Source organism: Molothrus ater, chromosome 1 (genome assembly GCF_012460135.2).
Source record: "Molothrus ater isolate BHLD 08-10-18 breed brown headed cowbird chromosome 1, BPBGC_Mater_1.1, whole genome shotgun sequence".
NCBI classification, from domain to species: domain Eukaryota; kingdom Metazoa; phylum Chordata; class Aves; order Passeriformes; family Icteridae; genus Molothrus; species Molothrus ater.
In genome coordinates this window covers 16933612-16955291 of record NC_050478.2, presented here as the reverse complement: position 1 = coordinate 16955291, position 21680 = coordinate 16933612, and the positions used below count along the sequence as shown (strand labels likewise).

At 39.5% G+C, this 21680-nt stretch overlaps 1 protein-coding gene across 2 annotated transcripts in view; it reads left to right on the top strand.

Moving 5' to 3' along the window:
• Positions 1-505: 505 nt before the first annotated feature.
• ACBD5 (acyl-CoA binding domain containing 5) overlaps positions 506-21680 on the top strand; it is a 30352-nt gene continuing 9177 nt past the window's right edge. Inside the window, exons 1-8 of one of the 2 annotated variants that reach the window (XM_036405100.2) lie at positions 506-746; positions 1888-2008; positions 3458-3530; positions 7169-7280; positions 7409-7441; positions 17867-18004; positions 18737-18937; positions 19661-19767. In XM_036405100.2, coding sequence (XP_036260993.1) covers positions 671-746; positions 1888-2008; positions 3458-3530; positions 7169-7280; positions 7409-7441; positions 17867-18004; positions 18737-18937; positions 19661-19767 — 861 coding nt within the window. In that variant the 5' untranslated portion in view covers positions 506-670. The remainder of the gene's footprint in view (positions 747-1887; positions 2009-3457; positions 3531-7168; positions 7281-7408; positions 7442-17866; positions 18005-18736; positions 18938-19660; positions 19768-21680) is intronic. The other variant, XM_036405110.2, reaches the window with a different exon arrangement.

The window sequence follows — 21680 nt, the reverse complement described above, 5'->3', positions numbered from 1 at the left end:
GAAATAGGAGTCATTAAAACTATTTCAATAAATGTGTCTACAGTGGTAATTTAGGTGAATTTTGTGTGACTAGGTGTGGATATGAGGACGGCTGTGAGGAGGGGAGGCAGCAGCACAGCAGGCTGCCAGGTGGTAAGTCTCCTGAAGACAACTGAGGTCCGTAAAGCCGGTGGAATATGGCAATGGCACGTTTTGAAATCTTCCCGTTTTGCAGCAATACAAGCAGAGGGGAGAGAGGGGAGGAAGAGGAAGGAGAGACAAAGAAACTACGTTTCCCGGCGTGCCCCCGCGGCCTCGGGGCGGTGCGGGAGGAGGGAAGGGCAGGGAGCCGCTGTGGGAGACGTAACATGGGCGCCTGAGGCCGGGGCGGAGGTCGGGCTGGGCTGGGCTGAGCGCGGGGCCGGGCGCAGGTGGGGGGCGAGGCCGGTCCGAGGTGCTGGGCGGGCTGTCCCGGCCCCGCCGGAGGGGAGGGCGCGGGGGCGGGGCGGGCCGAGGCCGACGGCCGGGAACGGGGTTGTTGGAGCTGGGGCTGGGTACGGCCCGGCTCCTCCCGGCACCGCTCCCGTGCAGGCGGCTGCGGTGGGGGCGCTGAGCCGAGCCGAGCCGAGCCGAGCCTGCCCCGCCGGACGCGGCCCGGCAGCCGAGCAGGAGGCGGTGAGGGGCCGGGGCCATGGCCGAGACCGGCTCTCTGCACGCCACCAGGTTCGAGGCAGCCGTGAAGGTGATCCAGAGCCTGCCCAAAAATGGTGAGTGCGGCGGGAGGGTCCGGTGGCAGCGGCGCCATCGGTATCGGGCGGGCTCCGGGAGCGGGCAGGGCCCGGCGGGACCGGGGCTCGGCCGCGGCCGCGGGGGGTCGGGGCAGCGGGGCCGTCCCCGGCAGCGGCCGGAGAACCGCTGGAGAGCTCGGCATTAGTGCTGCTCCCCGCCTGTCGGGGGAGCCCTGGCTCGGGGGCTTTTTGAGCCCTGCCAGGAGCTCCTCAGTCGGACGCCTGGACCAGGGGATCTGTCAGCTCCCCCGGTTTCAGCCTCCCTGAAATCATGAAGTTGCTTTAACAAAGCTGTTACCGTGAGTTCCCCTCTGCTGAAAGAGTTAACAAAATGGAAAAGAAAAAACCTCAGAACTTATCTTTTTGATAAGAGTTGTGATAATTTTAAAACCCTTGTTTATTGCATATATCATTAATTCTGATGTAAAGTAAAATCTGAGGTTTTTGAGGTAAACGTCACTGTAAGCTTCTAATGATTAGAATCCAGCCTCAAGCTACTTGATTTAGTGGATTGGTTATGAATCTTCCCGCTAGCTGTTAGAGTTTTATATTTACATTTTTTACCTCTACAAAAATGTGTTCCACAAAGGAAGAAGAGAAAACCAAATCGGGAGGTATGGTGAAACTTTTACTGAAAGTGTTGTCAAGTACCTAAGGTAAACAAAAACACTGCAGAAGGCCGTGGTTTGGGTAATTGTATTTGTTTGGCTTGATTTTTTTTTTTTGAGTTCTGGAGACTCGAAGTAAGTTACCATTTGTTAACAGTAAAGTGACTTGCACGATACTTTGTTTACTTAGAGCTAAGCCTGTCCCTTTAAATGGAGTGAAAGGACATCGGCTTGATGTTACTTATTACCTTTTTTATTCTAATTGTGGAGTTTGACCTTAGCAGTAGGAAAGGTTATAGTCCTTTAAACTCCATCTGAAACTTGCTGTTTGTACAGTAAATATTTTCACTGGTGCTGGGTCTTGGTGTATGAGGTGAAGATGTTCTCTGTTGGCTTATATTGTACTGCTGTAACAGGCTGCAGGCTGTTTTCTCACAGAACTATTAGGCTTGTAAAATACTCAGTAATATTCTTGATGACAATTTAATTGTATTTTAAAATGTTTTCACTAGGTTCATTCCAGCCAACGAATGAAATGATGCTCAAGTTCTATAGCTTTTATAAGCAAGCAACCCAAGGACCTTGTAACATTCCTCGACCTGGATTTTGGGATCCAATTGGTAGATACAAATGGTAACTTTTCATGAGTTGTTGTTTTGGGGATTTTTTTTAATGTTTGGAGTGGAGATGTTTAGAAGAGTAGCTCTTGGAGAAGGAAACTCTCTAAATGCTTTCTTTTTTAAATAAAAAGAACATTTACAACCTTTGATGCTTTAATTAGTTTTCTCTTGTGTTCTGGCTTTCTAACTCAGATAATTGATCACTTCTCAGAGTTGCAGGTGGAAACGTTCCCTTGGATTATGCAGGTGGGCAGGCTTTTCTTGGGCAACCACCATCATGGTACCTCTGCAGTGTTTATCCCATGTTGTACAATGAAGTCTTAGGCGCTCTGAAGAAAAAGGGATGTGGAGGAGTGTCTGGAGCTCTTCCTTCTTGAGTTTTCTTGTGTGATGTGAGCCTGAAGTAAATAAGTGCTCACTGGCAACCACTAATACAGCTTTGAGCTCTTGGTGAGGAGGTTGGGTTTATGTCTTTCTGGTTTGTCTGCTCAGGGGCAGGTCTTCCCACTATGTGTTTGCCTTGGCCTGGGAAGAATTCTCATTCACCAAATTGCCAAGTTCTCTTTGAAAAGCCAAAATGAATGTTTTGCTTATAATATTTTAATCATGATTTGTCCTGAAGAACAAATATTATTTCTGTCTTTGTGGTCATGGTGGTCTTGGGAATCTGTGAAGTGATTCCTAGGACTTTTTTTGTTTTTTTCCTCCTTCCTTCTCAGCCTCCCCTAGCCAGAGTGCAGGGATTAGACTAGGGCTGGGAGCTTTCATCCACCTGGCTGGCTGTAGCTGGAATGTGAGCCACCAACCTTGGTGGTTTTCTATGAGTGGGACAAATACTCTGAAATGTCAAATAATGTGCGACACTGAGGAACTGCTTTATTGCAGTCTGTGTTCTGACAGATGCCTTGTGCAATACTAATAAATTTGGTTAGAGTTTTGTCTTGCAGAGTTGGAGAAGGGAAGATTTTATTTAGGTCATAAGTAGCTGCTGTGGTAACTATTTGCCTACTAGGCTGATGTGTCTTTCCCCAGTTGCTAAACTCAAAAAGGACAGATTTTCCTTGTAGCTTATTCTACCTCAGTGACAATCTTTGTAAGTGCTGGCTGAGGTATCTGGGCCTGTTTGTTTTATACATCACAGGATCTTAAACTCAACTTAGTCAGAAGGGTAATATGTGTGTCTTTTATCTGGGCTTATTTACAACTTACTGGGTACATAATCATAGATAGTCAGCGAGGAACTCTTCAGTCCCCAGTCTGTTCAGTTTGTTGCTTCTTCTTCCACTGTGTGATTATCCTAGCAAATTATATATTTGTACTTGAAAAATAATGTGAATCATTCTTGCATTTTACTCATATCAGAGTAACTTTGGACATTACATAACTGACCTACTTAAGGCCAAGCTGAAAAAATCCAGTACTCCCTGAAGATACTGAAGGTGTATGTGACTTTCTTTCCTAGGGATGCTTGGAGTGCCTTGGGAAACATGTCCAAAGAAGAAGCCATGATAGCCTATGTTGATGAAATGAAAAAGGTATGTTTACTAAGGAAGAGATTTTCTAGAAAAAATGTTCCAGAAATAGAGGAATGTGAGGGGAGTCTTGCTGACTACTGCTGCCAAAGCTCCAAATGAGTTATCCCCTGTGTGAACTGTTACATTTCAGTGCTATGCTGTTTGGCCTGTGGGGAAAAGAAAATGATAAAGTTCCTTCAAAACACAGAATTTATGTTGTTTTCAGAGAAACATGAGAGCTCTAGCTGATACAAAGCTTAAATGACAGAGCTAAAGAAAGTGAAATACTGAAATAATGGTAAAGGGGGCATTAAGGAAAAAAAGTGTACTGTACAGTGCCTCAGTTCTTAGAGCTGAGACAGCTAAGTGATTCTTATTCTGGAAAAGAGACTAAAACAACTTTCCAGAAGATTTTAGGAGAAAAGGTCTCACTCTTATGACTGGAGACATGAATATAATCCAATATGTAAACTTAATAACTTCTATTTTTCAGGAAGAACTCAGCAACCTGAATTTTCTGTACTTGTTACAAAAATATTCCATGAATATTATAGTTGCAGTGAAACTATTAGCATTGAGTAATGTGTTCTGTTTTCAAATAGATGTAACTTGTAAGCAGTCACAGTTAACCATATTAAGCAGGAATTGCAGCATTAACTAAAGTAAACAAAGTTAAAAGTTTAATGTCATTTCTTAACTAACCCTTCTCAATGCACTCTTTTCTCTGAAACTTTTAGAGATTACTTTTCCAGTTTAAAGATTATTGGCTGTCAATCTGAACAAAAGTATAATTGTAATCTATTATTATAATGAGGTTTGAGTCAAAGGGAAAAAGTTCTACTCCAAATATGCTTGCTTTTTTCTGAGGCCACTATCTTGACATCAAACTCTGTATCTATTTAATGGGTAATACAATAAAAATTTTTACTAGGCAAGAAGCTGGAGTCTGATTTACTGCTCTTTTTCCTGTCTGTAGTTCCTGCTGCTATTACTGTATCTGCTCTAAACTGGAAAATAAGCAACTCCAGAAAACCCAGAAGGCCAAATAGTGTTTGTTTGATTAAAAATCCCACTAAATTTTAACAATTCCTTTGAATGTGTGCCACAAGGTTTAGTCCTTCATTTCACACCTTGAATTCAATATGTATGATATTACAGTAGATTACCTTATGGGTTTTTTTCAGTGCAATTACTGGTTTGGTCAGGACACTAAAACCAAGTGAAACTGCAATGTTTGTTCTAAAAAAACTCTAGTAAGCCTCCTGTGAGGAAGTTTGCTTCCTTGACCCTAATGAACCATAAATATTCTGCTTCTGTGTGGATTATGTGTAGGGAATAGAGAGCAGATGACTTCATGCCTTGCTCAGCTTTGAAACTGGGGAATCTGTTTACCCTGCTTTGGTGCTGTTTCAGCTCTGACATTTGGAATACTACCTTCAGCTTTTCCATCCCAGTTGATTCTACTTGCAATGTCAATGGAAGTGCATTTCAGATGGATCCACTGGGTTGTTCTATCAGCACATACTGCACTAATCCTCATGGACTTACTGTGGGCAGTCTGCTGTTGTCTGAGGGGGTAAAAACCCACTTGTATGCTGATATCCCAGGACTGTGTTTAAGGGTGTATAAGCCTGCCATATTCCCCCAGCCCTGGGACATTCCCTGGCATTTGCACAGTGTGTTTGGGCTATGCATGCATTAGATGACCCTGTCACAAAAATTCCAAATTTGTTTTGGGGTTTTTTCCCTCCTTAATGTTGTAACCTTGAAAATCACAATTGGGGAATGTGTCTGGGTGAGCTTTTGATATGCTGATGAGAGATGAACACAAATGTATTATTTTTAGTTAATATGAACAAAATGCATCCAAGCTCAGACTCAAGGTTAGTTTGTTTCAGATAGCATTTCTGAAATTTATTTTGCAATACTGTTTAAACTCATTTGTTTACATTTCAAATATATTGTTTCTTATGTATTACAAATAAGTGATATCTTAGCATGAAGTGTTAACACTATGTGGTGTTTCTAATTTAAAACATGAGTATATATTAATTGTGTGACATCCAAGGAAAACAGTAAATCAGGATACATAATAACTTATTTTTCACTTTGAATTTTTGAGATTGCTTATTAAGCCTAGTGGCCGTAATAAGCAAGCAGTTACTTTTGCTGGTGAAAGTATTTTCTCTTTTTGTGCTCACCTAAAAGCTAGCAGTTAGAAAAAATTCTAAGTGCTATATTATTGGATATATTGAGGTCTGTTTAGAATACATGAAGGGCAGTAATGTGCAAACATCACAGAAATGCATGTATGAAACACTTTACAAAGGTGACTCTAGAAATAAATACAGAACAGATACAACCCTTATTCTAGAAAAGGCTTCTTGTTTCTCTCAACATTATTGAAATTAAAAAATCAGCAATCACAAAACTGTTCAATCTCTGTTTCATATCCGGCTCTGTGTATCTGAGTGTTTCTCCCTAACAAAGACAGAATGAATTATGTACACTGAGCAGACCAGAGAAGTGGCAGTGAAACTGCAGGTTGATAGAATTGCTGTTTCTTGGTATCCTTGACTGGTTTGCAAGTGTTGACTCGCTGGGTGTTAGCCAGCCTGGAGCTCCTGCTCTGTGCAATCATGCTGCAGCTTTTGCTCCTGCTGCTTGCTGGTGTGCTTGGTGCCTTTGAGCAGCATGTTCTGTGGCAGCATGTACCTTCATCTGTTGCTTTCTTGGTGCCCCTCAGGAGGAGAGGTGCACTGTAGCTGTTAGTTTGCTTCTGCCTGTGTTTTTACCTATAGCTATTGCCACTATAAAATAAGGTAACTAAAATGTAGAGGATGAAAAAGTAACAAAGCTATTGGCAAAAAGCTTCTTTGAAAGGACTTAAACTAGAATGGGACAATAATACAATTTGCTTTAAAAATAGTATCCAACTATTGAACCTCTTCTGTTTAATTTATTTTAGATTTAGGATTTTTCATTCCTATCATATGATCAAAGATATTGTGTTTGTAACTTAAAATGAGGAAATACTCCAAATGACTTCAAGAGCAGAACTTGGTTCTAGTTTTTTCTTTTCCTAAGTGGGTCTTTGTGCTGTTTCAGTTTTGCTTTATTGTGTCCATTTTTTTGTTTGGGCTTAGAAGGACCTAGTTGAGCACTTTTGATCTGCTCCTTACATTCCATTGAGGGCAGCAGGGTTTGACAGCACAGAGGATCCTCTAAGACAAAAAAGTATTTCCGTTTTATTTTTTCTGTGGAAAGACTTGTCTATAAAATAATAATATTGGCTAACAGCAGCCTGTTGAACTTTGAGATGGTTTAGTTCAAAATTGAAGAAATAATGGATTCCAAGGTCTACTAGTAAATAATGTGTCAAGGCTGTGTTTTTAGTGTTGGCAAGTGCATTAGCTCTCTTGTCTTATCTTCACCTGAAAAAAAAATATAATTATAAGATTCTAATTCAATGATTTAGTTTTATGTTCTTTCCCTGTAATTAAAAAAAAAGTAAACAAAAATCAGAATAACTAGTTTAATGACTTAGTGAAATGTTACTGAGTTTTGCAATAACCAGCAGTTTTAAAATCAGTTGAAATGAATGAATGAATGATTGAAATGCTGTTTCATAAGATGCTTCATGTCTTGGACTTGTGCAGATTCTTGAGAGTATGCCAATGACGGACAAAGTTGAAGAGTTACTCCAAGTAATAGGCCCGTTCTATGAAATAGTAGAAGATAAAAAGAACAGAGGATCTGACCTAGCATCAGGTTCGGACAAATAACTTTCTTTGTACTACTGATAATCATAACTCAGTGGTTTTGGGGGCTTGTTTTCTGTAAATGATTTAAAAGCTAAATGTTGCATCTCTTTGTTCATTCTCTTTACAATATGGCAGTTCGAATGGAGAAAGTCTCTAAGTATTTGGAAGGTAGGAATAATAAATTATGTATAAATCCATCATTTCCATTGTTTTGGTGCTGTAGGAACTTCCTGCTAACACTTGTGACTTCTGGGCTTGCCACCTCATTAGGCTGGGTTTTGTTTTATTTTACTTTTGAGGTGATTAGGTCCAGTAAGCTGCACGTTTAGTCCTTGTTTGACAGGCTTTTTGAGCTGCTGGAGGAAACCTGAAGAAGAATTAAAACAAAACAACTCTCTCAACCAAATCTAGTTTGTGCCTTTCCATTAAGAAAATGAACAACTAATGTGTATTGATACATTCTGATGTAGATGTGGATTGTCAAAATGAATACAGTTCTGGTAATCCAGCTTTGTCATCTAATCTAAAATTTTTTAAAAATTGACAATCAAACCTCATGCTTTATAAATCATGGCTTCTCAAGTTTTCTGAGGCTCAAGTTCATGAAGGGAATATTTAAACATTTTAAATTACTGACAGGTGGCAAACCTAGTGGTATCACAGCTGCATAAAAATCAGGGTGTTGATTTTTATTTAGCAATACCATTGTGAGAATGTTTTGATCATACCAATTATTATGTTACAGATAATGTGTTCACAATGCTGTTGTGTAAGTCTTACAGTTGTTTAAATCTGGCTTAAAATGACATTTAAAAACTGAAATGCAACAGGGCAAAACTTGAAACTGTTTTTAAAAACTAAATCCATTGCACATATAAATTGGTTACTGTCTTTAAGAAGCATGGGTCAACTGGTTAAATTGCCTTTTGTATGTGGGGTTTTTTTCCCCTACCTTAAAGGAATGTGGTTTTATTATCAAGCCTCAGAGAAACAGAAATAATTTTCCATTGTTTTGGGGGAAAAGTAGTGGTAGAAGTTTTTACATGGCTATTTTGAAAGTGGGTGTGACTTTTTTCTCAACTAAAGTTGTGTATACTTCATGTGTGGGATGCAATAGATTTGCCTGACAGCTGGATTGATGGGTGGGTAAGAGTATCAGTAGATTCAGGTCAGTGATCTGTGTAATAAGGATTTACTTGGACTTGGTGTCTGTGGCACAGTGCCAGAAGCCACTTCTTTAAAAAATGACACAGAGAATCATGGAAGTTGAACTGTACCTGTTTCCATAACAAATCTATCATACTTGTTTTTTAAAGAGGCAGGTTAAGTATAAGGCAGTGTAAGTTAAACAGAACAGCAGATTTCAGCTTTACCTTGTTCTGTCATTGTTGCAATAATTCTGGTGATATGGCATCGTTCATACTGCTTACAGGTGCATCATCTGATTATGCCACAATAAATTAGGACAGATTTTCATAAAGTCCCTTGTATGTTACAACTTTACCCTTGCATTTAAGGTTTTGAAGCCCCTTCTTTGGTGCTCTTACCACTTCCTGATTAAAAGTGAAGCTGGAAATAATTATTGTTGTTTACAGTACGGATACCAAAATATTCCACAGAAGTACAGAAGCATGATTACCCTCAGTCTTTCAGATAGACAATAAAGAATAGAACCAAAGGGCCCAAGTCTGTCAGAGATTATGTAAACACTGGTGACAATACTGTTAAAAATTGACACATGGTTATGTTTTGATTGTGTGAGTTTATCCAGTCTTGTTTCTTTCCTCACCCCCAAACCCCTACAGTCTCTAATTTCTGCTGTGGAAGGTATGCTTTTCAAGGGCAGGCAGTTGGTATCTTCTGAAATCTGGGACTCTTCTCTTGACAATATTCTGTGGAATATTGTACCCCCATCTTCTGGTCCATTCTGTTTTGAGTTTGCTTTCCATTCTTCCATCAAACTTTAATCTGTATGCAGATCATTATCTAATTGTTTAGGAATTGTATGCCACTGCCTCAAAATCAACAGTTTCTTGAATTAGTGAAAGACAATTGTCTGTAAGCTCAGTGTACATCAGTTATTGTCTCTTGCAGATTGGCCTCAACAGAAAAGTATAGCCTTTTATAATTGCATTTCTAGTCTTTGTGGGTCTTTGAAAATGTTAAATACAAACCATTGAAATACTGCCTTTCTGAATCAATAGAGCCTGTGGGTCCTTAATAAAGAACACAGAAGTCTGACATGCCAGCATTGAAATCAATGACTTGTAACATCTACTAGAAAATGAGGATGAACTTACTGGATCCATGGCTTCCAAATACCCAGACTTGAATGTGTTGGTAAAGAAAGAAAAAATAAAGAATTCACTCCAATAGGCTGAGCACATCTAAGAATTATTTTGAAAGCATAAAAACTGGGTAGTGTTTGGAAAGGTCACCCTGCAGCTGTGTGAGAAGCTTGACTTCTCTGGAAAGCTGTGTCAGTAGTGTCTTTCTGACAGATATGAAGTGCTTCTTTACAGACAAAGTCATTGACAAATTATTTTTGGGTACATGATATACTGGACTTCAAAGAAGAAAGTGGGCTCTTAGCTGACATAGCACTGCAGAAGGGAAGAGGTAACTCTTGCAGCATTATAGAAAAGACTCTTGTTTGTAGCTGCTGGAAGAGTAGAGTGACACATAAGGTGGAGAGGTGCTTTAGAAGAGTAGCATTTTAACTTTTTTGCACTTGCTAGTAAATTCACAAGAAATCTGATGTCTAAGTCAATGTTAAAAAGGCAAAGAAGCTTCAAATCACCATTGCTCAGTAAATGTGAATTTTTTAGAATGGGCCATTCAAGTTTTCTTGTTTTATAATAGCTGAAGAAGCCAAAGGTGGGCTAGGATTGGCACCTAGTGATCTGATATGGGGTGGAAAATATTGAGAGTTTCAGGACCAATTCATCCTTCAGAATGTTTCCCTGAGAATGTTTGTGGATATTTTCTTTTCTAAGAATGAGAGTAAATCCAAAAAGGGGGCAAGGAAATCCCTATCTGGCAGGCTCCCACACTAAGTTAAGGTATCTGAACAACTAAGCAAAGGATCTGGAAATTGTTTACAAGTTGTTCAGTAGAATTTGTCTGTATAATATTTCTGCTTTGTGAAAAGGCATTTAATCTGTTCTAAAATCCTACCAAATAAAGATGACCCTTTGCCTGCATGCTGAGTAGTAGTGGTGCCAGTAAACCTTTGTGAAAACCAAATGTTGCCTCCAGTAACAAGAAGTTAGGTGCTGCAGAGGCTGTAGGAAGTTTCAGCATTATTATACTCTTTTACCTTGGCTTCCTAAGGTCCGTTTCTCCCCCAAAAGCTTTTCTCTCAGCTGTGTTGCAGTTGCAGCAGATGAAGGTCTGCTGAAGCAAGGTGCTGTGCAGAGCTCCATATGCTGGTTGGGGGCAGTGCTGATGGCAGCACAGGCAGTGAAGGAGGAGCCTGTGCAGGGCACTGCTTGTGTGAATGGCAGAAGCTGGCCCAGCTCACAGGCAGACACAGCTGTTTAACAATTTGCTTGGTGTCTTCTTGCATTCAATAGGGGAGCCAGGTTTAAAAGACAATACTCACTGAGGTCTGTGTGCTTTTAGAACAAGCAAACACATGTAAACATTTGTATTTCAAAGGCAGTAGTTAGTACAGAATCAGCTTGAAAAAAGTGAGTCTGTTCCTAATTACTATTTTCCAGGTAGAAATACTTTTCTTACTCTTAAAATGCAATATATTTTCCAACTGTGTTTCTTTAGATTGTGTATGAGTAGTTTATCTGTTCAAATAGTTTTGTATTCTCAAAGACCTTCTCAGGTTGTTTTCAGTGTCTTTGCTTTCTAGTGGGGCATTTGGTGGCTCTTTTTGCTTGTGTGTGAGCCTTTGCTCTGAAACACCCTCTGTTTTTTTCATAAGCTCACTTTTTCATGGCTCTTTGACTCCAAAGATACTTGCTTAACAGATTTCCTTCCCTTTCCTTCCACCTTTCTTCACTAGGATTTTTACAGAACTCAATGTCAGTGAATCTTCTTAGTCATTCATAAGAAGGGGGAAAAGAGCTGAAATCTGTGTTGCTCTGAACTGCAGGGCTTTATTAGGTTCTGTAGTGTCTGCACCACAATGAGGAGTTGCATTGAGGCAGGAGGAGCTGCTGGGTGTATGGGTGAGTGAGGTTTTTAAAATCCCATCCTTTAAACTCTTTTCACCTTCTAGTTTCCAATTATAAATTAACAGGTATAATCAAGGTTACAAATGATATTCAGAAAGGCTACTGTGAAACTTACCATACAAATACTTTTGGTTAAAATCTCAGTAGTTTAGCCTTCAGAAGTGTCTAGAACATTGTCTCGAGCATTTGCTGCAGGATGGGATTATTATAGAAGATTAAGGGCTGGGCCAGCAAGTGCCAGTCAGTGGAGAGTCTCAGTGAGATGTGGAATCAGTGACTCAACAAGCCATGGCTTGTCCTGTGGCAATCTATACCTGCTTCATGCTTTGCACACCAAATCTCAGCCTCCTTTGTGAACTCAATGTCAAGCTGATGGCTTTATGTCAGTGCTGTCTAACGGTGCTGGAAATGAGGGCAGAGCATCAGTGTAGCTCTAAGCCTGAGTATTTCAACAGCTCCTCTCTCATACAGAGTGATCAGAAAATATATTGCCACAGGGTGAGCAGCAAAGTGTCCAAATGGTAAAATGTAAGATTAAAAATTGTTTCTTCAAGTGGAGGGAGCTATGAGATGTTTTCTTCCATGGAAAGAAAAGCCTATCTGTATTGTGATTCATGCTGGGTTGAGTCAACAGTAACAGTTTTGGTGCATAGTTGGTTGTTGAGCTTGGATTTTTTCCTTCCAGCCAGACAAGATTTCCCTACAAAAGGGAAAGTAAATGTCAAAAGCTCTTCGTTTCATAATTTAGGAGATGTACCCACTTGTCAGATAATTCTGGTGTCTTATATTTTAGCTGTCTTATTGTAAAGATCTTGAGACAAAAGAACGGGAATCTGTATTTCTCAGAGCTCTGTTCTACAAAGACAAGCTACAAAGAAGCAGTGGGTAGGGGTGTGGGAGGCAGGGGAAGGTCAGATATAGGTAGTCACATCTTGATTGCTGTCAGAAAATACCCAGTGGGCACAGTCTGGTGTTTCATATAAACTTTGTGTAGCAAAACTAATTAATTACAGCCTTTAAGATGCATGGAAAAGCCATTTGTTTTACCTCGGAGGCTGTGTTTGATATAGGCTTTGTAAAAGGCAGTTCAGATGGTAGGCTTGGTGCAGATGGCAGGAGACTATGACCTTAATGTTATTTCATTTTTGTTTTTTTCTGGTACAGGGCAAAACAATTTTTGATTGCTACAATTCAAGGCTACAGTGTGTGACTCAGCTATGTGGCCTTGTGTTGTTTTCAAGCATAATTCAGTTTTCTTTATAGGGTTCTGAGTTCACTGTGCTCACATTTTGTATTTTCTGGGACAAAACTCAAGAGTGAATAATGCTCCTTCTTAGCTGCCATGCAAAGGGAAAATTCCAAATGATGACTTTATCTCTTCTGCACAGAAAAGAGCTTTGCAAGTTTTGCTCCTCCCGGGGGGAAGTAGTACCAGGCTTGGGGACATCCTGGATCCTGGAATGATGTTATTGTGCTTTCAAGTTCCAACATCTAAGAAGCAGCTGTTCTTCATGCTCGTTCTCACACGTTGGCTGAGGTGCTGACAGAGCTGGCAAAGCCTGGATCGTTGGTCCTGCTGCACACGCGCCGTGTAACTAAGCTGGGTGTGCCTGCTGGCTCTGGACACCCGGGGCCTTTGTGGAGCTTCCTGCCAGTGCTGAGAATGCCTGTGCAGCAGCTGCTCTTCTGCTGGGCTTCTCTCTGCCAGCAAATCCCAGGCACGTTGTCTCTACTGCAGAAGGCTGAGGAGCATCAGGGAGGAGGGAAATGTATCCGAGTCAACCCCAAAATTTGGTATCCTTATTTATATGGCACGTATTCTGAAAATCCGTGGGAAAAGGTATTGGCAATATGGGTGGAGATGAGAAACTCCTTAGATACTGAAAAGTGTAAAAGTCTGGGATGACTAGTCAGCAATCCTAAATACTGTACTTGCAAGTCAATATGAGTGTTGAGAAGTTGATGTTTTCTGTGTTTGTTCTTATCCACAGACTATTGTTTTAATGTTTATTAATGGTAAATAAAGATGTGAGTATTGTTGATTAAATTTTTTTTATTAAATACAGAGTCATCTCTTGGAGTGTAACAGCTTGAAAGGCACATAAGCAGAGAGAAATGCTGACAAAACAAGGCTGTAGTCTTTTGGAGTATATTAAAAGAAAAATAAAAATGAGGAGAGGCTTTTTCTGTTATAGTAAAGTTTAGGAAGACTAAACCACCACCAAAAAAAAGGAAAACTATATAGAGGAAGATGTGGATGTCCCAGTATGTGTGCTTAGGGTGTACATTGTCAGAGAACTTGCACCTAATGCACTTAAATTTAAAAGAAACAAAACCATGGTAGTTAAAATAATGATTTTTAGATTTTTCAGTCTGTATTTCTGACAAATTCTTCTAAAATCTCTTCTTATTTGTGTTGGCTGCTTGTTTGAGTAGTGCAGAACAGATGTTGCAGAGTAGGCTGGGCCTTTGGAAATTTTCTTTGTAAAGAAGAAAATATCTTTTTAATATAGTGATATAGATATCTTTTAATATAGTGTCCTATATTAAATGAATGCAAGGAGATGAGGGAATAGAAACTCTTGGTCTAGTTGAAGAGCTTATTGCTCCCAGATGCTTGCATGTACCACTTGTATCTCCTGCAGACCCCGCTCCTTGCAGTACTTGATACATCGGTTTCAAAATGAGGTGGGGATTTGTGTAACCAAGTGTATTGGAAACGGCAGAACGTGGTTGCACTAACTTGGAATTGAAGTAGGGAGCCTACTTGGATCAGTAACAAGCATGAAACATCAAGGGGTGATGGCTAGAAATCAAGGGGTGATGGCTAGAAAATAATTACAGTTACCTAGTGATGAAAACAACTTTGTACAGCATGTAGACTCCTTGAGAATTAACATAAACACTGGTGTGCAAGGAGATCCCTACACAAAGTGATACAAGTGTAGGTCATGGAAATAATCTTCTAGTGGTTAAGATTTTGCTGTGATTGAGCAGATGTTATGGTATTTCATGAAAACGTAATTTTTATTAAGCAGTGAGGGTGTACACAGATAGCTAAATGCTTTATCATGCCATTCATGTGCTGTTGCAGGCTGGCTCCTGATCACTGGTATTTTCAAAGCATGTGAGAGGCTCAGGAACTTGTGTAAGGATGATACTGTGGTGTACTGGGCTATGGGCTAACCATCAGTACAGCTCCAGCAGTGCATGTTAATTTTGTGTAAGAATTACATACCTGTTCATAAAACAAAAGTACAAGGCATTTAAGAAAAACCTGCTAGGCAAGGTTCTCTTTGTCAAATGACCTTCAAGCTGGGGCAGATGTAGAGAGGCATTTAAATTCTGAACTCCCATCTGGGTAACAAAAACAGCCTCAAAATATGTGAAGAGTTAAAAATCACATACTTACTTACTTTTGAGAAACTTAGCCCCATTATACAGGTCATTGAGGAGAATGCCTTTAAAGAAATATATTTAGTAATGGCTTCTAGGAAATCCCTTAATAGAGCTGATACTAGAAAATAAACATCTGGTGAAAGCTTGTAGAGAAGCTGCATGTTTGTTCTTCACATCCTTTCCATCTTGCCTTTTTTTTTTTTGTCAAATCTTTCTTTCTATTTCAAGTTGTTGCTGTTATACTGCTCCTACTATTTAGCATTAAAAACCCCAAACCCACACCCCAGGCTTTTACAGAATAGAATTCCTTCTATGGCTGAAAAACAGTACAGCTTTGATTTAAAAAATTGTCACAAATCTCACAGTTTGATGTTGTATGTAGTGAGATGAAAATAATAAACCAAGAGGAATTCTACAGTATCTAAAGTAGGGCAACAGAAAAAGCTTCTAACATTTTGCATCCAGTTGAAGTGAGCAGATGAAATAAAGGGTTGAAGGGTGGCTGGGTGGGATTAGCACAAACCAAGTAAGGTTTAAAAGCTTGCTTAACTTGTGAATATACATTCCTCAGGGAACCAGCCATTAACCTACTGGCAGGAGATGTAGAAGTCACTGCTAGTTGGCTCTGCTTAGTCTTTAAACCTGTCACCCCCAGGATTAAACTGATGATTGACCATCGTGTCTGCTTCCTTAGCAGATAGAGCAATGAGAATGGCAGCCAGCTGTGGGTTTACTGTGTATAAAAGCAATTGGGGATGGACCTGATGAGGATGGCAGTGTAAGGGTTCTGAGGAAAAGCACACAGTTAGGCCTGGCATTTCAGTGGCCAAACTCTGCACAGGGTTGTGTTCTTAGAGTCTGCATCAAAGCAATGCCTCTGTATGGTCTTTGGGAGCACTGTTGCTAAGAATGACTTAGTGGAAGAAATACGATCCTGAGAGATTTCAGTTACTCAGGTGTCCTGTGATGTGCTACCATAAATCTGTAACTGTTGATACATTCTCTCAGTTCCTCCTCTTATTTTAAATGTATGTAATAGATCACTTAGAAGTTTCCCCAAATGAATAATCTCCTTACTGCAAGTAAATGAAGAAAGAACATGCTTGAATGTTCAAAAGCATTCCTTTCAAAAAGAAAATAAGTAAATCTTAGGAAAAGCCTTATGGTGCAGCTGGGGCTTTTTGCAGTATCTTTGGTAGGGTGAGGAGCTTTACAGTTCTAATTCCCCTTTGCAGCTCAATGTTCCTCCTGGTCTTGTCTTTCCTGTTTACTCCCACGGCTGGGTAGGACACATGGATGCTTGTGTCCCCACCCCCATGTTGTTAAAGGGAAGGGTGACGTGTGCCTTACAGTGCCAAGGGGGCTGTGTCCGTGCCTAATGCTCATGCTGTGAGGACATAACTGCTGCCTTATCCTCCTTATGTTGCTGCTTCTCAGAAAATCTTGAGAACTGGGATTTGCAATTCATGAAACACACTCGTGAGAAAAAAAATGGGAATATGTTGGGATTTCTCTTTTGTGTAGCAAATTTCTGTGCAAATAAGTAGTGACCACCTGTGAGGAGAAAATGAGCAGGTGCTTATATTCTTGTAGTGTACAAGATAGACAATTGCTTTTCCAATTCTCATTTTACAATAAAGTAGAGGTTTTTTAATCTTCAGATAAAGAGATGGATTAAATCAATCCAAAGCAGTGATGCAGGGTGCCAACAGAAACATTACCTTGCAATAAAACTACGGTGAACGTAATATTTAACGTATTCATTGTTACTATACAATAAGTTATTTTACCTTTTTTTCTCTTTTTAAAGTGCTTTGGATAAGCTTGGAAACTAGAGAAATGTGGGAAGGCTCTTCATTGGAAGGTTAAAGTAGAAAAAAGCCTTAGCTTTAAATTACCATGCAGCGGAGAAAGTAGTGAAGCTGGTTTGGCAACTCCAGTGTAATTTGATATTATTTTGCAGTTTAATGTTAATCCTAAATGTGAGAATAACTCTTTCAAGGTTCTGACAAGGGAATGTAGAAATTATGCAAATGGAATGCTGTGGTGACAATTAAAACAGTCAGATTTCAGCCTTGGAGCCAACATGTAATCTGTGCAAGTGTCTCACAGAAAGTGTCCCCTCTTTGTACCTTTGTACTCTGTCCTAACATAGGAGGCTTAAATGATCATCAGGATGTATTTGACCATAACCTTTTTTACAGGAGATGGTAGAATTGTCCTTTATATACTTCATCTTTTTAATGAATCTTTACTTTTCAATTTTTTGTACAGTTACAGTAAATTGTAATCCTTGGAGTGATCAAAGATGTGGAAAACAGGGATTTGGTAGTTACTTTGTCTATTTCAATATTTTTTTCTTTAAATATTTGTGAAAAAAATGCTCAGTGTATATATTAATTTCATCAACTTTTTCTATGAAATCAGGGAATTTATTTCCATGTGTCATTTGTTAGGTAAAGATCTGTATGAACATAAGTTATCTTACCATCTGCCTAAATTACAGCAGAAGATGTGTGAAATATTGTATTTACCTTATTCAGAATTCTGTTGTTCACATAATTGAATATAATGTTTCAAGATTTGCTCTGAACTATGGCAGGTTTGAAGCATTTCAGCCCAAAAGGGAAATTCTGCTAAAAGAGTGATTTTTGGGTTTAAAAAAACATTGGCTACATCAGTCCCAGCTGCAGCTGTAACCTAAATACAGTAACAGGCTTGGTCTGAGACTGCTTCTGAAAGGGGCTGCAGTCACTTCCCTGGAGGCTGCCCAGAGTCATTGAGAAGATCTGCACCAGCAGTCAGGCACTCAGTGATGGGCCACAAAAGAAAAACATGAAACCAATTAATAAAGAGCTTACAGAAATAGGTTGCCATTATTTGGTAGATCTTCTAATATGGACATACTTTTGTAGAACTGTGACTGATAGTTTTGGGGGTGGTAGTGGTGGTCTGTGTTGGTTTCCTTTAAAATACATCTTTTTTTGTTTGCTTTTTTTCTTAGACCTTAGTAATGTTATGAATTCCACTCCAACTATAAAAGCTGTAAATGGAAAAGCTGAAAGCAGCGATAGTGGAGCAGAATCAGAAGAAGAAGGGCTTCGTGAAGAGGAAGAAAAAGAAGTGCAGATAAATGGAAAAGGTAAGTTTTCTGGACCACTGTGTGTCCCAGAGTTGTTCTTAGCCACCTAAGTGGCAGAAAATACCAAAGTATCATGAATGCTTTTTCAAGGGAATTAGATGGAAATATATGAATGCATATGTGAAAGGTATCTGTGTTTCAACCTAGGCTGTAAGAATTAAAACTAGTACAAATTTGCAAGCTATGCCATATGATTTTTGACTTGCCTAGCAAGTTCTGTTAAAAGGTTATCTAAATATCTGTACCCTGCATTGTTTTGGGTTTTGTTGCCAGTGCTTTTTTGTAAGAGCTATGAATGGTTACATGGCCTGTAAGAGTAGAATTGAAAATTACTATTTTTTCTTCAGAGACAATAAAACTGAACTTTAGTGAGATTAATTTAGAGGGTCCATAAAGAACTGGTTGCTGAAATAACAGCATCTAGTAAAAACCAAATGCAATGATATATTTAGAATTCTATACAGATGTCCTCCAAGGACATTTTGATTATTATTTAGTTTAAAAGAAATACCTACTTCAGATTTACTTATGTTTTAAGTATCTGCTCTTTATGCTTTTTACAAGAACAGAACAATCCACACAAATGGGAATATAGGGGCATTTACATGTTTTGTTCTGCAGATATGTTACACATACAGTCCATTAGTAAGGTAGCTGCTTGAAGAGATATGGTTGGAGCTATTAGGTATAGAGCTTTCTCTTTGCAAAGTTTTCTTCTCTTTTCTTTTACAGATTATAAGAATGTGAAACCCGAATCAGCAGCTGCTAAGGATTTGGAAGGCATTGTTAGTAATGGCCGTTACAAGGACAGCTTTATCCCAGATATGCAGAATGGCATCCAGACCAAATCTGCCTTGAATGGCTTGAGCCCAGAGGAAGAAACAAATAAAATGGAGCCAAGCCTAGAAATAGCTCAGAACGCTGCTCACCAAGGTATTGTCCTTCCAAGACCGTGTTTTCATTTGCACGTTTTTTCATAAAAAATACTCTTTTTATGGAAGCTTAATCCTGGGATTCAGAGACTAGCAATGGTGTATTTCAGTTGCAAAAATCTGAAGACAGAATACTAAAACAAATTAATTAATTCCAGTTAAAAATAAGGCTTTCTTTTAGTATCTCTTACAGAAAGAGAGGGGAATTCAGAGACAGGGAGGCCTAAACCCACAGAAATAGAAGTGTTTTCTTGTAATACCATTATGCTACCTATGCAAGTACTATTTGTCTTTGAAAGTGAATTTGTAGTAAAACAAAAGTCACCTATATCTGGTTTATCATTCTGAAAAGCTGAACATTTTATAAATGCCAGTTTGTGGAAACTGGGATCTGAATATATATTTTTAATACTAATGTAACTTTAGACAAAACTGCTTTATACTGAGCTTAGGAAGGAGAGGGTAATGAAAAAGGCAGAATTAAAATTTATAATAGAGAAATGTCAATATGAAGTATAGTTTTCCCACTAGCAGAAGTTTTCTATAATTCCTAAATTAATGTAACATCTTTATTCAGAATCCATGTTTAGGATGACAGTTGTAGATAGAAGGGTCATGAATTGATGCTCACCTACACATTGTAACTCATTGCTCTAGTCTTTGCCAGGGTGGCTCAACTGGCTCACATTTACAAACCATGTGTGCTGTCCCTCTTTCCCTGCAGGTGCAAGTGAAGAGAATACTGAAGAGATCTCAGCAGCTCAGCACTTAACCAGTGATTCAGACAGTGAAGTTTATTGTGACTCTATGGAGCAGCTTGGACTAGAAGAGGTAGGGGTTTCGTATTCCTGGGTGTATTTTGAAGCTGCTATGCTGCTTATTTTTTAATAGGTTCCTCTCAATCAAGTGAACATGGACATGCAGAGGTGAATGACGTGGCTCATGCATGCTGTCCTTCTGTTTGAACTGTTTGTTCCTTTCATTGCTAGCATTTTACATCTTGGTTACTGCTAATCTAAAAGCCTTGAAGCCTTCAGAGAATTTACGTGAGGAGAAGGCTTCAAGAACAACAGTACAAAGAAAAAATTGTAAAAAAAGGAAAATCAGTATAAAGAAACTAAGGTCTGTGTCCACAAATTAATGTAGGGTCTCATAATATGTAGGGGCCAGAATTCAGCTATTTATAACAAATGGGAAGTATCTTTGTAACAATTCACTTTTTGCTTGCCTTTTTCCTGGCCTGATGACTTCTGCACTTGTTTCTTAGAATAAATAAAGAAATAAGTGTTAGCAGGTGTCCTGTAGGCCAATGACTGCAAGTGGCCTAGGTCTAAAGAAGTGGGGAATTACAAGGATTTCTGTGTTCTCTTGTGTTCTCTTCAGTCATAACGTACACCTCTGACTTCCCTATAAAATGTGAGCACCACCTGTGCTGCCATAGCTTTGACTGGATTTGTGCTCCTGCTGATTACTACTCATAATTGTAATCTTTGTTGGCTTTCTGGCCTAGACCTTCTTCAGAGGCCCAGATTAACTGTGGGTTTTGTAGGTTGTACTCAGAAACCTCATTTCCTGATTCTGGAGAGAAATGTGTGAATGGTGCTTGGGATCATAAAGGCCAGAGGCACTCAAATATTGCATCATTCTCTTGTATGGCTCTTTCCTGAGTATGTAGGGAATTCATTTTAACAAATCAAAATTCTGCCCAGTAATAAAGCATGTTGGGAAATGTAATTTGATAGGAGTGCTGCAAGCTGTCTTATCGAGCTGATTTCCCAACCTTGTGTATTGTTCAAGCTTGTTTGAGATTCTTTAATTGAAGCGTGTGGGTATTTGTCAGAGTTTCCCAACCTGCACAAGGAAAGTTCTAGTTTTGCACAAAGTAACTAATGTTCAGGCATATGTAAAGAAATACACAGGTGGAACTACAGGTCAATCAGTTCAAACTAGAAGAGGTTCACTTAGAGAAATAAATACAGCTGTTTCTTGGAAAATATGTAGCCAGCACTCTGCCCTTCAGTTCTGATGATCCAGAACTGCTACTTTACAAATTTGGGCAGCAGTTTCCATTTCACTGCGCCTCCTTTTGGTTATTTTGACTTCTCCATGAAGTTCTTTTTTGGCTAACTGAGGTCCCAAAGCTGCTTCAGCATATCCTTGTGCAAGGGCCTGTCCTTGCCCTGTGCCAAGGGCTGCTTGAACCACCCACCAAGACAGCCCCAGTGCAGAACCTGAACAGCACCTGTGTCATCCTTTTCTATTGTCTTCCTGCAGTAGCACCAGTTTTGAGTGAGAAGTTGATAGAATACTCTGCCTTTCCTTTGTTTGCTGTGAGGTGCAGGTGCAGCCAAGCTGTTTGGAGCAGGCTGACAATAAGCTGTGTGCTCTCTTTGCTGTGAGTGCAAACACTGCCTGCTCGGGGCTGCTGACAGCATGGGCCTTCTGACCGTGCCTCCCAAATTCAAGGGAAGAGGCCATTTCACTGTCTAGGAAGCAAAGCCACTTTTACAGGGGAAAATTGAATGGTTTTAGACATTAATGTTCTCTTTTAGTAATTATCGAGTATTAGTGTATGTTGGAAATGTCTAAAGAAATTCCTGTGGTATCACTGTTGTGAGATTTCCCTGAAATGCCTTCTCAATCTGGAAATAACATTTAGACAATAGTAAGTATATTCTACAGGAAAACAACTGCTCCCCTTAAAAGAAGTCTTAATTCTGGGCAAAGTGTTTTCTTAATGTGAA